We start from the raw sequence: 16,687 nt of genomic DNA, 5'->3' as shown, positions 1-16,687 counted from the left end.
GATTCTAAAAATATATATATATATATTAAGAACTGTCCTTACAGAACACCCTGTAATATTTTAAAGAATAAAAACACGTATTTAGAGAACAATACGAGATAAGGAAATTTCGAGTTTTCAGTTTTCACCAAATAAATCCACCGATTTGTTCCAATTTCATTAGTTTTCATAATCAGATTCAAGTGACATTCAAAGAGAACATAAAAAGAAAAGCATGGCTCGTTTGGCATGATTCCATTTGGACTTCCAACGTGTACAGTTCTTTTTATTGCACCGATGTACACAGCATGTCTGTACAATGATATCAAAGAAAAGCAATAAATAGTGAGAAAGAAATTGAGGGGGTGCTTAAGTCGGCTGTGAATCATGTACAGTCACTACCGGCTCGTTTCTTGCAGAAAGCGCCTCGCCTGTTGTCCAGTTCAGTGGATGTTGACATAGCTTTATGGGGATCGTAAGGGACAGAACTTTCGTGGGGTGCGCGGGAAAAAGTATCTACAGTGGTAGCTGCCGATGTACGTAATTTTGAGGAGGATCTGATTTTATCTAATCGGGCAAACGATCCTAAAGAAGTTCCACTCCGTCCAATTGCATTCATGTAATCAGCAACCAGCAATGTTATTTCCAATATCTGTAAAAACATAAAAATATAATTTATGGTTGATAAATAAAATGTAACACATACACAATATTGTAGAAAGATTATAATGGAAGAAAATAATTAATTTAAGATTGTTTAAGTATCAAATATTTAACAGGAAGTTGAATATATAGTTTTATGCACATACTTTTCATAATTAAGTATCATGGTATCAAGTTTTCGACGCGCACTTTAATGCAGTTGTGCATCAAATTTATAACATAAATTTTAATGAGGTTGAGTATCAAGTATTATTCACTTTCATGCATTATCAATGTAACAGAGCATCAAGTTTTCAGCGTGTAATTTTTTGCAGTTGGGTATCAAGTTTTATACACGTACTTTTACGCAATTGAGTATCAGTGTATCAAGTTTTCAACATGTATTATGTGGTATCGAATAACACATTTTTATTTTAAGAACTTTTATGCGGTTGAGCATAAGTTAACGAAATGTAATTTTTTGCAGTTGGGTATCAAGTTTTTATTGATGAACTTTTACGCAATTAAGTATCAGTGTATCAAGTTTTAACATGAATTATGTAGTATCGAATCACACATTTTAAATACATACTTATGTGCCATTTTTATTATAAGAACTTTTATGACCTCTTTATGAGGTTGAGTATTAGATTTTCGAAAGTTAATTTTTTGCATTTGAGTATCAAGTTTTCAACATGTACTTTGAAGCAAATGAGTATCAAGTTTTCAACATGTACTTTGAAGCAAATGAGTATCAAGTTGTTTGATTAACAATTAATATTCATAAACGAAAATGTGGGGGCGGAGAATAGAGTGTTCAGTTGTCGCATGGGTGACCCCCGCTAAATTTGGGATTAGCCTGCACCGATCACAAAGTCGACCTAGAATGTTCTAAAATGCAAAATAACACTGGGAGGTTTTCCTTTCTGTTTTGCGATTTAGCTTAGTTAAAAAACGTCTTTGCAAAGGAAAGTTTGTTTTAAGATTTTTGATTTGGTCGTTGAATTTGACTTTTTCAATGGATTAAAAAAAGTTAGAGTATTCAAAATAAAGAACAGACCATTAAAAATCGCACATTCTTATAACATGGATAAGATGTTTGACAACAGTGATAAAAATAAAACGTTAATACACGACATACACAAAGAACATAAAAAAAAACAATATAATTGAGCTTAATTATGTTACAGACTTTGGGCAACTCTTGAATTTTAAAACTAGCTCAACTTTTTTTGATAATATTTTTGTTTCTTTTTTTTATTTTTAAAAAGTCTTTTTCATTTCCCCTTTCTACCACAATGAAAGCAAAAAAATATCGCCCCACACCATTTGTTTTACAAATCAAATTTTTATTATTTTGATGAAAAGTCAATTTTATTTAAGAGATTACACTCAAAACAAGAGTCAGAAACAGCGAATGATTTCAAGAAAGATGTAAAACGAGGTTTTGTAATGTCAACAACATCAAAATTTCAATAAAATTACAACTAAACTTATTCATCTTTCCCCCGCGAAGAATAGAAAAAGCATGAGAAATCAATTACAATAAAAAAAAATTTCCCAAACGGAAAATCGATGTCTGAACGTCAGTAACCAATAGAACTTGTGGCGACATCTAGGGAGAAGCGACGCAACGATAAAACCAAGAGTCATTTTATTCTGAATGATCTCTTGAGCAACTCCTTCATTTTGTGAGCATAGCCGCAAGTGCTCAGACGATTGTTTTCCATCACGCACAGTCGCGATTAGTGAAAGGGGATAGGGGAGGAAAAAAAAGAGGGGGCGCAGATCATTGATTGCAGCTGCATAAGTGCTCTCCCCCCAACACGGAATTCCCCCAAGGTCGTTCAATCAAAATGTGGGGAAATTATATTTTGTGATCATCTTTCCGAAAAGAGAAGCAATGGGGGAGTAAATTCCTTTTCTTCGAAATGACGATACGTCGAAAGATCGTTTGCAGTTATAAGAATAAAACCATCAATTGGAAAGATGCTTTAGTTGAAGCTATTTTACTTTATGGATTATCTTTAAAGAGATCTTTATGACGAAGGTTTAACTCTTATTCGGCATGTTCAAAATTTAAAAATACATTTATCCTCCCCCCCTTTTTTTTTTATTTATTTACTTCCGAATTTAAAATATTACTCTTGCTGTCACATCCAGCAATTATGGATAATTTTAATGAATTAATTGCACAATTTTAAAAAAGGCGTGTTCTAAAAAATGCAGAAATGACTGTTTTAAAAAGAGAGCATATTTAAATATTGCATCTGGAAGAGTGAGATATTGCATATTGTATTGCACATGTTTTTCCTAAGTATTTTTTTTTCGCTGAATCAAATAAGGTAAATAACAGGTCTGTAGAAAAAACGACTTCAAAAGTCTAAGAGTTTTATTTCTTAGTCAAAAGCTATATTTTTTATGTATTAAACCATCATAACTTCTAAATTATTAGTCAGATCGATTTGGTTTCATTTAATTCAAAGGAACTAAAAGGACACGCATAAAAATTTGTTCAAAGTTTCTCCTGTTTAATGGTGAAAATGAGGAGGAAAAAAAAAAAAAACTGTTCACGAAACACTTTTTTTCGTTTATAACTGCCTCATTCAAAATCTTAAGCGAAAAGAATAGTACTCTAATATCCAAAAAAATTTTTGAAATCGTAAATGATTATTTCGACTAGAATAGACATTTTTAACTTATACATAATTAATTTGGAGAATTATTGAAAATCAGCATTTAAAATTTCATACATTCGAACAAAAATTAAAGTACAGTTAAATAGTCTTGTTAAGCTAGTTAAAAATATAACTTGGCATTCCTTTAAAAAAAATAATTTTCTCAAATATTAAAAATGTAATGTAACAGAAGAACAACAGAGGAAACAATATCACGGCAATTCTTAAATCATGAATAATGACTAAGCGTTACAAAAACACTTTTAATTTCAAAGTTTATTCCCTCTATTAAAATGTTAACATATTCAGTTAACAATTTAATACAGCATTCTTACTCACAAAACAAATCAAAAAATGTATTTAACGCGTGGCTATTAAATATTTTTAAATTACACCATTAAAAACGCAACAAAAACATCTTTTAAATACACTTATTAACAAGCAATCGAGGAAGCAGTAAAAAAAAAAGGGGGGGTCATTAAAGTTCAGTTTTCAATCTAAAAAATTAAAAAGGGAGAAAATCCCATTAACTCGTCTCACCGACAGATATAAATAAGAGTATGACAATAATAAAATTAACTTAAAATAAAACCCAGAAAAGATTGGGGGTGATGAATGCAAATTCTTCAATCTCCTACACCCCCGCGCTTATTTATTTATCGCCTGCGCCTTAATACTACAATTCGGCGAGGAGAGCTTCACCCATTTATCACCACTCTCACTTCCCATTCAAAAGGTCGTACCACGCGATCACCATAATTTCATTCCGTCCCACCCCCGCCTGCCACCACCCACACACACCTCCGCTTCGATCATCGTTTGGACGGAGGACTTTTTTTTTTAACGATGGCATTAGCAAACAAGAAGCTTCCTAAAGTTTTAATACATCAACAGGGACCGAAAAAGGGGGGGAATGACAAAGATGGGCATAAAGTTCTTTCTTCAATCGAAAGCGTGGGTGGATGTCGGGGGGGGGGAAATATGGGTGGATTTCCGCTAGTACAGATATAATGTATTGAGATTTATAAACTTTTTTCCTCCCTTCACCCCTCTGAATGTTTTGTTCATAAAATGGGGATCTTTATTAGGGCGGTTTTTAAAACAAAACAGACTTTGCACCGGCTTTGTTTATGCGTCTTTAGTAAAGCCGCGTGGACAGTGTTGATCGCAATTTATGGCAATTATTTTTTAAATTTATGAGCCATTGTAGATTTTGGATCTGCTATGGGACTCATTATTTTCAAAAATATGTTTTACTACTCATCAAGCTTAGAGAAATATTTGGAAGCATTTTAGAAAAAAAAATTAAGGGGAGGAAAGAATGATTTTCGAATGGGTCAAGCTAACTAGAAATGTCTTCAGTACCTTCTAATTAGTTTAACACTTTTTAGGCCAATAAAGAAAGTCCATCATTTATTGCTCGAATAGCCTGATTTTATTTTAAGCTGTTGGCAACAAGCTCAAAATACTTATAGGCGGAGGGACCGTTCACATATTACGTAAGAATGTTTTTGGCAGTTTCGCACTTTAGTCTTGTCTACAAAAACAAGTAAAACACAAACCCCTTCCCATAACTCATCATCCCTCTCAGGTTTACAACCTCTTTAGCTTTTTTATTTTATTTATTTATATTTTATTTAGTTATTTTTATTTTATTTATTTATTTTTCTGCCTTAACATTTTGCTGCAGTTACCTTATTCCAGGATTAAATTCAAATAAACGATGCTACGTTGCATAAAACCAGATCTATTTTTCAATTGATTTTTAAAAAAAATTTGTGTAGAAAATTCTTTACGAATCTTATGTTTCCTTTCTACGGTAAAAGATCTTGAGCTCCATAATTATAAAAAGAAATTTTTTGCCTTAAACTTAACTTTTACATCAAATATTCGTTGTATTAAAAATATAATGAAATTTCTTTATAAAATATTTGTTGTAAAAAGACTGTTTTTTCTTTAATTAATAAATGGGATCCCTTTGGAGTCGTTCACATATTACATATAGCATGTTTTTGACGATTTTGGATTCGCCCTCCCCTCTTGTTGGGAAAAATAAGCAAATCACAAACCATCTTCCCATGCTTAGGCAAGAAAATCATGACAAACCCCTCCTTAGAGCCGTGGTGGCTCAGGGGATCGAGCGTTCGTCTTCCAATGAGGGGAATCGAGTTCGAATCCCAACAATGGCTAGTCGATACGAATTCCGCACCCGGCTCGCATCGATCACAGTGCTGACGCAAAATATTCTCAGTAGTAAACGCATCATGGGTTAGAGTCCCCTTGCCGACAGGCTAAACGAGGGATGTTTTCGTGGTTTACCTCTTCATGTAACGCAAATGAGGGTTAGTTCCATCAAAAAGTCCTCCACGAAGGTAAATTTATCTCAATACTTTATCCAGGAGTTTCCTTGTCTTCTGGATTGTGTTCAAATTACAAGGCTGCGGATTTGCGTAAACCGAAAAATTTGATCGACTGTTCAACGACGGTTATAAAATTAAATGAAACCCCACCTTAGCGTTTTGCTTTGAATCTTATAATAGCAATTTTATTTTAGGATTCAATTCGAGTGAACGATGCATTTTTGCGCTCTTTTATACATTTTATAAAACTTTAAGTCGAATATTCTATAGGAATCTTTTGTGATTTCTTCAGCGGTAAAAACTCATGACATTCGAAATTCTTCAATTAAATTATTCCCAACTCTTTCTTTCTCATACTTTAACTTTCGTTTCAAATAAAAAAATTTCCATTTCTAATTTCCTTGCATTTAAAGGAAGAAAAAAATGAAAATAAAATTGATTTTAGCGCCTTTCGTTGAAAAAAATATTACTCATACCTACCTCCCCTTATGAGCAAAAATGAGCAAATCATAATCTCCTTTCGTAGGTTAGGTGCCTTAATTTTAAAAAAATGACTGTATTTCGACAAAATTTCTAATTATATTGGTGCTTACTTGTCTAAACCCTGAATTTTTTTCTCAAACATCGAACCCTACACCCATATGTCCAAGTCGCCCAGCGTAAACAAATAAAAAGCTAATCGATAAACAATTGGGGGTAGTCTATTATTATATGGATATTCTCAATTTCGAATATCGTTTTGTTCTTGAAACAAATGGAGAAAAACGAGTTTGGTTTCCCCTCCCACTTTCCTCCTTAACAAGTTAGAAACAGTTTGGCTGGGGGAAAAAGAGGGGAGGGAAATAATAGCGAAAAGTGAATACACAAATAACATTGCGGAAGTAGGCGAAGAACTTTTATTTATTTTTAAAACAGCAACAGATTTTTCCCTTGTCCCATTCTAGCCAAAGGGCGTGAAAGTAAAAACAGATATTTAATAACAGTTAATAAAAGTATGAAGCAATGTTTGAAAGTTTTTTTTTTTTTGGTCACAACAATTAAGGAAGTGTCTTATTTTAAAGCGTGTCTTTCAATAAATATCGTTCTCATTTTTTAAAGCAAAAGTTGAGTACATTGCTTTACATGAGATATATGTTGATATTTCAAAGTTTAACACAAATTAAAATTATTACAACTAATTGGAAATGTCAAAAGAGTTTTGAAAAATAAATCATTTTGTTAAAAACACATAAGTTTAGAATATAAAATAAGAAAACGATTCTGAAAATGAGAATCGTTGCTCTAAAAACGTTGCTACTGAATCGTTTGCTCTAAAAACAGCGCCCCCCCCCCCCTGTTCCATCTTATTCCTTCAAAAATCCTTCTTTCACTCGAAGAATTCAATTTATTTCCCCCCAACAACAATATTTTTTTTTTCTCAATACTATCACAAGTTGTCACGTACACTCCTTTTATTTGTCATAAGATTCAATTAGAAAAAATATTTTTGGAAAAATAAAGCGTGATTTTAATAAACCATAATCGTTCCCTTATCCGATTACATGATATATGAATAATAACTTAAAATATTATTCAGTGCCTTTATCCTTCAAATATCAAATCTTCAAATATTTCTTCGAATCTCTTAATTAAATTTTTGATTATCAAAACCATGACCTCGTAGCCTGCACTTATACTCGTTTCATTTGTCATAAGAGTATTAAATTAGAAAAAATATTTTTGAAAAAAGAAAAGAAGATAAAAAACAACATGATTTTAATAAATAAATAAAAAATAAATAAATAAAAAAAGCACAACATAAACGTTCCCTTTATCCGAATACATGATACATGAATACTAACTTAAAATTTTATTCATTGCCTTTATCCTTTAAATATTAAATCTCTAAATCTCTTAATTAAATTCCTAATTATCAAAACTATGACCTCGTAGCCTGCACTTAAAAAATAGACTATAGTTCGTTCACCAGGAGTTGTCACTTGGCTCCTCCTTCATCACGTGGTATCCGACGATACTATTTCGCTATTTTTGGGAGAAGGATGTGGGCAATCCCGAACAAGGTTGCGATGTGGCGATCGTATGACAAAAATACTTATTTTGCAATCTTTATGTGCTTCTCTTTTAACATTAAATATTTCATAAATTTAATATTTCTCTCTTTTGAGTGAATAGTTTGTCCTTTTTGAGAAATTTTGCTGGGAAAACAGCAGTTTTTAAATTTCAAATATAAATTACCTAGAGTAACAAAAGGTATAATAATAGATGATAAAGCGACTGTTAGCGTTTGGCGAGCATTAAGGGTTGTCTCAATTTCAAGCGCGGAGATGTTTATCTTACTCCAGCGCTGAAATGAATTATGCGTCCGAGGAGGTCAACACCTGATGAACGAACTATAGTAACATGGATATCTTATATTTCAAGTACAGAATTTTAATAAGCGTTCTATTTATTTTTGCCATTTGTTAAATCAAATTTCCAAGAAAAATATATCTCATTCAGAAAACTTCAGATCCTCAAAAGATTTTTGAAGTGAAAGTCGAGTATTTAAACAATCGACCAAAAAGGGTGACAAAATAAAAGAGCGATAATTGCTGGGCTTCGAAAAGGAGAAAATATCGAGTAAATTAATTAATAATGCAACTAGCGTCATAAACTTCCCTGCATTTTCCCGAAAAGATTACGCCAATGCCAATTTCACGCCAAGAAGTGACTTTTCCGGAAAAAGGAAGAATAAAAGGAAACACACAAAATCGATTTTTCCTGTTAACAGGAGAAGAAAGTCCTAGACTTAACCCCCCCACCTACCACCGGAAGCATTTCAGGCGCAGAGGGTAATGTATTTTTCAAGAGAATTCTTTGGAACTTAAGAGAATGAAAAATGTTAAAATTATGACATTTTGTTTCACGCCAAAAGAAAAGTGTTTAATAAGCTTAGGAATAAATGATATTTTGTAGCGTTTAACTGTAACTGCTAATGAATTCTATTCTTTAAATTCTATTAAGTATTCCGATTAAGAAACGCTTTAATTGGAAGCATCGTCATTTAATTACTCACCTAATTAAGTTAAATGAATTGGATATTGAAAGTCGGGATACGCTAGCTTTATACCAATAAAGTTTAATTAGAAAATCGTAAAATATTTGCTTCTTTTTTCCCCCCCATCTTTATTCAAATACACATACGTTTATTGTCTCGAGACACAGCGTTCAATATATTGAGAAATCACTTGCTACAATTTTAGAACACAAAAATTATATTTTAATATTTTTCTTTTTGTATGCATTAAAAAGTAATTGTCAAAGCAAAAATTTGATTGGATTTTTACTTGTCTGAGTTTTTAATTAAAATGAATTGGAAAAGTAAGAAATTTGATTCGTTTGGATGCTTTATTTTATAGCAATAAATATTTTATTGTCTCAGTCAAGTGAATTTTATTTCCCGGTCAATGTGTGAAGAAATGCACTATAAAAAAATCCTGAAATTAAAATTTATCATTTTTTAATGCAATGATTAAAAATAACTAAAAATATTAAGTACGTTTAGTTGAATTTTTTTAAAATATTGTATCGTATTTATGAGTTTACTTTCAACAAAACTACTCAATAAAGAAGTAAAGTTTATAAGCTAATGAAGTCTATAAGCTTCTAATAAAGAGTAATACAGTAGGGAACCGATTATCCGGAACGATCGGGACCATCGCTATTCCGGATAACTGATTTTTCCGGTTTTCTGAATCGCTACAAAAAGCCGTTTTTTTTATTGTTAAACCCAACTAAAAAAAAAAATTTTTTTTTGGAAATAATCAAAAAATAAGAAAAAACGATGGAGTAATACACTAATGATTATTTCCAAAATGATGGTAAGGTAAACATCTTTCAAAAAAGAAAGAAAAGTCCTAAAATATTATGAGGAACATTTTTTTTTTTTTAAGAATGGCGGGAAAATTTATCGAATTTCGTTCCGGTTTTTTGGTTTTCCGGTTTTCTGATTTCCGGATAACGGGTTCTGTACTGTAATATAAGTAGTAATAATAATAAGGAAAAATCAAATTTTTTCCGTAATTTAAAACATAATATTGTTTAAGCTATCAGCATAGGCGTAGCGCGGGGGAAGGGGTGCACTCTTTCTATTTTAAGTTTTATACATACATTTATATGCAAATATAAATACATGTTTTATTTTATTTTATAACAGCCGACCCAATTTTCGGGGTTTACGACTGCTAATGTTCAACTACGTAACCACGTAAGTTTGAACCCAATCTAGAAGACAAGGGATTTCCTGGATCAAGCATTAGAAGAAATTAGCCTTCGTGGAAGACTTCTTGATAGATCTAACCCGCATTTGCTTTGCATGAAGAAGAAGACCACGAGAACCTCACACGGTTAGTCTGACGGCTAACCCATGATCCATCTACCATTGAAGATATTTTACGTCAGCATTGTGGTCGGTGCAAGCCGGATGCGGAATTTATATCGACCAGCCATAGTTGGGATTCGAACCTAGTTCACCTCATTGGAAGGTGAACGCTCTATCCCCTGAGCCATCACGGCTCCATAATACCTATTTTATTTTATAACCGTCGTTGCACAGTCGACCCAATAAAAAAAATACGTATTAAAAGTAAATATGCCTATATACATAAAACTTAAAATAAACGAACAGTTTTCTAAGAACAAAAAAGTGTGCCCTCTCTCACGCTACGCCTATGGTTATTAGTAAGGTCCGGATTTTGATGACATTTGCATTTTTGGACATTTTTTGTCCTTTAGAGCATTTTTGAGATTTATAGGGCATTTTCTTTAATAATTGGGGCGTATTTTGCATTTTAAAGCATTTTTTAAAATTTTTGTTAATTTTTTTCTAATTTTTATTATTTTTTATAATTTTTTATTATTCAAACAATGAAGAAAATCTCTAGGATATTAAAAGGTGAAGCAACATCTTTTCAATTTGAAGAAGAAAAGTCAGTAAGTGTGACCATCCTTTTCAAGTACGCACCAATAACATTAGTAGACGTTGAAAGAAGCTTCTCCTGGTATAAAAATTTGCTTTCAGACAAGAGACGCTTGTTTACATTTCAAAATATTAAAAAAAAATTTAATAATGCACTGTAATTCTGATATTTAGTAATATTATGAGATGGAAGTTGTTAGATTCATTTAAGTTTCTATACAAAATGAAGATGTTTTGGAGTCAATATATTTTCCTTTTTTTTGTTGTTTTAGGATATAAAACATATTTTTCAAACTTTAATGAACGTAGAACAAGTATTGCATTGCTTTATATTTTTGAAACGACTCATAATAATTTTAAAGAGTAAAACATTGTTTAGTTCAATATTTTTACTTCCATTTAAGTCATAAGGCATTTTTAGCGCAATTTTCGCATTTTAAGGGCATTTTTTGCAGTTTGTAAGGGCATTTTTTGCACTTTTTAAGGGCATTAATTGAGATTTTTTAGGTCATCAAAATCCGGGCTCTAGTTATTAGTGATATGGTTGTGAATTAGAACTGAAACAATTCTTTATTGCAGATTTAGATTTTCTAGGGAAAAAAGTCCCTAATTCGACTAACTTGTTTTTTGAATAATGGGTCACAGATGGCGTTGTAATCGCGAAATGAGAAAGGGGTAAAAATTGTTTAAAATGGAAATTCATTGATGATAAAGTCGGCTGATTCATCGTTTCGCTCGTTCATTTATTACCTTAATCATTAACTGCTAATTCGTTTATTGATTGATTCAATGACTTTGATTTCGCTGATTGGTTTTTTTAACATAGTGATTCATTTAGCTGCATATTTATCAATTCGTTCATTCAGTTACTTGATGCTTCATTGATTTTCGTTTGTTTTGGTAATTCGGTGATTTCAATTCACAAATTAGCTCTTTCATTGATTTGCTGATTCGCTCATTAGTTTATAAATTGTTTTGCTTATCAACCGATTCGTTGAATCATTGATCAACTCCTACATTGATTCTACGCAGAGTTTTTCATCATTTTATAAATTTGTTGAATCACCAATAAATCAATTTTGTGTACTTACTCTGTTAATTTAAACGTGCAGTCAGAACGAATTTTACCTAGAAAAAACAAGCTCTCTCCTAATTTCTGGAATAAGAATGCGAAATTACGAGTTCTCATAAATATTTTGATTTTTTACAAGTAATTAACGAGTAAAAATAGAACTTTCCTATTTACGATAACATAGGCAGTGTTAGGTGAAACCTATGAATGAAACCTCGACTCTTTTGTTGCTTAGTATTCTTCATTAGGTTTTTAGATTAAGTAAGTGGCTGCTCAAAAATTACGCACGAAGCATATTTTTGGCAATTTCAGACACTTTTTCCTGGTCAGCAAAATTAAGCAAATCACAAAGTCTCTCCAATGCTTACGTAAAAAATTCGCAACCATCCTAAGGTTTCGTAACAGTTTTGTCTTTCTAATTTTAGGATTAAAATTCATTTTATAATATTTTGAGAAGAATAATCTTTAGGAAACCTTTTGTATTCAAAACTGTTGACTCCTGAATTTCTCGGAAGAAATTTTTTCTTTCCTCAAATTTCAACTTTCACTCAAAATTTGAAATTTTTTATGCAGGGGTTATTCCAGACTTTTATGAAAGGTCCGGTTTCACGAAGTGAAAAACCTACTCAGAATTTTTTAAATTTGTTAAAATAAGGACCTGAATTTTTTTTAAAAATTAAAAAAAATCAGTGGTGGATTCAAACTTTTTGAGAAAGGCCCGTATTTGTGAAAAACTTTGTGTTGTTAATCGGCGTAAATAAGATTGTTTTTTTCGGAAAAGAAACATAAAAAAACATGTATTTCAAGAAGTCTTTGTTGTAGAAACCGTTTTAACGATAAACTATTTCTAGAAGGCCGGGATAGCCTGGTCAGTGGGGTGCCGGGCCCATGTCCAAGAGTTCGTGGGTTCGGTCCCTGCTGGTCGAAGACTCCCCGTGTAGTAAATGGTGACTGATGCACGTTAAATCTGTCGAGTCTCAAAGTCCTCCATGTTCCCATAACAAATCAATACCTCTGGGGGTACCGATACAGAAGTTTCCTTGTCTTCTGGATTGGTTCAAAATTACAAGGCTACGGCGTTGAACATTTGTAGTCGTAAACCCAAAAATTGGGTCGACTGTTCAACGGCGGTCATAAAATAAAAATAAAAACTATTTCTAGAAGTTTTCATTAACGAACTCAAATTTCTGATAAAAATGACCCTTGTTACGTTACATTTTTATTTTTTATAAATATATATTTTTTTAAAGAAAAAAGAATTGAAGATTTTAATGTCTGACATAAGCATAGAGCTCACACATCGCCCCTTGTCATTAAAAATCAACAAATCATACCCCCCCCCCGGTAGTTGTTTACATTATATTCGAGGGGTCCCTAATACCTATTAATAATACCCCTACTTAAGCGATAAAAATTAAATCGAAAGTTTGCTACGCTCTTTAATCCAGAAACCACAGCGGATAATGTTCGCTAACAATTACGTGGTTTACATAAACAAACTTACTTTCATCATTTAATACATTTATAAAGGTTGGCCAATACTCAAAATGGCTTATAGCAGCCATTTTTGTTTCTTGTACCAAAACAGAAGTTTACTTCATATATTATTCCGTTTATTTCATCATCGATAATAGAGCAATAAAAATATGATTCTTCAGGAATTACTTTTATCTGCCCAATCGTTCCCCGTTCCGACATCCTGTTGCAACCTAATGGCCTAAATAGTTTCAGAACAAATAGAAGAGAGCTCTATTTGACACCCCACATGATAAACTTTCCCCCGATCCCACTCATAAAATAAATCCCCAGATCATAAAAATCTCCCAAAATCAATGCTCGCTCGGCCCATCAAGATTGAAAAACAGTGTTGAGTGAGTCACACACAGATGATTCAGTCTAGAACCTCCCCCCCCCCTTCACAGGACAAATGATTTGTCAGCAGAAATCAATGGTGTGTGTGTGTGCACCTGCATTTGGGAGCGGAATATTTGTCATCCGTGTACTTTTTTATACCGGTGGGTTTATTGTTGGCATAAAGAGATGTCACCCCCACTACTGTGGTTGTCATTTCATTGGAGAGAGATGATGCTTGAAGAGTTTTCATTCTGGTACCTCCCGTTTAGAGCGCCACACAGTAGGAAGATACTACACTATCAAAATGGTTAAAAGAGGGTTTCCAAATATGATTAGGACGTATCGACAGACCTTTAATATAGACACAAGCGGCGTTCGCGGAAAATGTATCACCATTCAAAATTTTATTTTATTTTATTTTATAACAGTTGCTGAACAGCCACCACAATTTTGAGTTAACGGCTACCGATGTTCAACGCTGTAATATCAGAATTTATCATTTTGACGATTATTTGTTTTAAATCAGAGATGGCGCTGCCATCGCATTGCTTTTGGTAGTTACCTCCTTCCTAAAAGGAGTAATTAATATTCTAACCGGCAACGAGCAAGGTTGTCCAGCTTAAGATCATTTGTTTATGTTTTGTTTCCTAATTTTTAATAAATGTTAATAAGTTTAATTTTGGAGTTTATTCAATAGACCCATACACACGAACCGCTGATACCACAAACGCAGTAGCCTTATAATTTTGAACCCAATTCAGAAGGCAAGGAAATTTCATGATCAAGCATTGGGAAAAACTTTGCCTTCGTGGAGGACTTGTTGATAGATCTAATCCGCATTTGCGTTATATGTATATGAAAAACAGCGAAAACCTCCCACGGTTAGTCTTACGGCCAGGGGACTCTAACCCATGATCCGTCTACCACTGAAAATATTTTACGTTAGCACTGTGATCGGTGCGAGCCGGATGCGGAATTCGAATCCACCAGCCATGATTCGAACCCAGTTCACCTCAATGGGAAACGAACGCTCTATCCCCTGAGCCACCGCGACTCACCATTGAAAATTTATCACTATTACTAAAAAAGATAAAATCCGCCTCTCTTCAAAGAAAGTTAGTATTTTTCAAATCCTCCAGAAAAAGAAAAAAGATTTTTACGCCTTTTCATACCAATGCAAGCGCGCAATTTAAAATTACATTCGCAAGATTTAAAATCACACATCGCGATTCCTATTGACGCGATTTAAGATCAGGCATTGTGTTTCGTATTTTCATAATTTTATATCGAACATCGCATTTCTTATTAACGTTATTTAAAAGCCCCTATCATGATTTGTTTTCAAGTGATTTCGATCTAAAAATGAAACATCGGGATTCGTATTCACGCGATTTTAAAATTAAATGTTGAGATTCGTATTCGCGTGGTTTGAAAATTACGAATTGAGATTCATATTTACGCAATTTAAATATATAAATAAAATCTCACATCGATATTTTTATAAAAACGTTCATGCCATTCTGTGGATAAATGCTTCCTACATACTTTTTTCCTGCTCAAATTTCAGGTGTTTTTTCAATTATTTTAAAAGTACTTTTGCACATAAAATTCTTTGGATTTCCGTTTTCAGCTTTTTTCTTTCTTTTTTTAATCAAACTTATCCCTACAGTATGAATCAATATAGAGTTCTACAAAAATTAAACATTTCAAAAAAACATCCTTGGTTTTCAAACAAATTTCGCCAAAATGAGGTGGTGACAGTTAAAGTTAATTAAAATTTTATACCCTCGTCTGCTCTCCTCAGACAGTTTGAATTTAGTTCCTCGATTGAAGACCTCTCACGGAACTTAAGGGTAGTGAATAAAATTTTCATTATGGGCTTTATTTCGTAAAAATTACGACCACTCGGATGATATTAAATTCCAGTTTAGAATAAAATCACTTGACATTTTTCATTTGTTTCATCAACTCATAAGAAAGAGTTAAATATTTTCACTCGCAAAAGTTAATTTCAACTAGCCTCAAAATGTGTGATATTCAAATACCCTGCAGCAATCAAATTTATTAAATGTGACATTGATTTTGTCTGGCAAAAATGAAAAATAATAAACTATAAATGTCAACATAGTATCATCATGTCGTGAAGCTATTAAAAGTTCGCTCGATATATTAAATTTCTTCCACCAGCCACATGGGGGGTGGTCATAGTTTGAAGCGTAGGTTGCCGCCCACGCCATAAAAAGAGAATAGAAAGGCCAAAGTTACCATGAAATAGAAACCCTAAAGGTCAAGTATATGTTAGATGATGCAAACGGCTATTCGTATACGAAATTTTTTTTTTTCCTTTTTCAAATTGTATTTATATTTATTTATTTTTAGTAACGAAGTTACAAAGCAAATTTCGTTTTCATGGAAAAATCTAATGCAGAACCTCTTTCCCAAACAATTACAATTATTGACAGTGCTTAGCAATAACAATCTGTTTTCTGCATTCAGGATACATAAAAGTCAGATCACCCTCCCTACATTTATTTCTGATATATTTACAGAAGTCTAAGTTTTTTTTCTTCCCAGCAGAATGAAAAAAACCTAAAATACACTCTAGAACAAAAAAAAAAAAAAAAATCGAAGCACCAAGAACGCACTAAGACGCTCGATCAGCTGGAATGATGCCGACTGGGGACGTATAGTCTTTAGCGACGAATCCCGCTTCCAACTGTGTCCTGACGATTATCAAAGACGTGTTTGGAGACACACAGAGCAGAGGGAAGATCCTGCCTTCACTATTGCACGCCACACCGGCTTTCAACAAGACATTGTGGTCTGGGGTGCCATTTCCTTTGACAGCCGGACCCCTTTGGTCGTCATTAGAGGTACACTTACTGCACAGCGGTACGTCGACGACATCCTAAGACCTATTTTGCTACCGTTCCTTTTGCAGCGCCTTGGGCTGGTTTTTCAGCAGGGCAATGTCAGACCACATACGGCACGTGTTGCAAGCTTGTGAAACTCTTCCTTGGCCTGCCAGATCACCAGATCTCTCTCCCATCGAGCATGTCTGGGATATGATGGGAGGGCGATTGCATCTGGCACGGAATGTTGATGACCTCGTTCGACAATTGGATCGAATTTGGCAGGAAATACC

The 16,687-nt window shown here is 33.1% G+C and overlaps 1 protein-coding gene across 1 annotated transcript in view; it reads right to left on the bottom strand.

Moving 5' to 3' along the window:
• Window positions 1-244: 244 nt before the first annotated feature.
• LOC139424837 (pleckstrin homology domain-containing family H member 1-like) overlaps window positions 245-16,687 on the bottom strand; it is a 26,020-nt gene continuing 9,577 nt past the window's right edge. The window contains exon 4 of the mRNA XM_071180689.1: window positions 245-631. Within this exon, the coding sequence (XP_071036790.1) occupies window positions 365-631 (267 nt within the window). The 3' untranslated portion in view covers window positions 245-364. The remainder of the gene's footprint in view (window positions 632-16,687) is intronic.

Source organism: Parasteatoda tepidariorum, chromosome 5 (assembly GCF_043381705.1).
Source record: "Parasteatoda tepidariorum isolate YZ-2023 chromosome 5, CAS_Ptep_4.0, whole genome shotgun sequence".
Classification (NCBI taxonomy): domain Eukaryota; kingdom Metazoa; phylum Arthropoda; class Arachnida; order Araneae; family Theridiidae; genus Parasteatoda; species Parasteatoda tepidariorum.
This window is presented reverse-complemented; position numbering and strand designations above follow the sequence as displayed.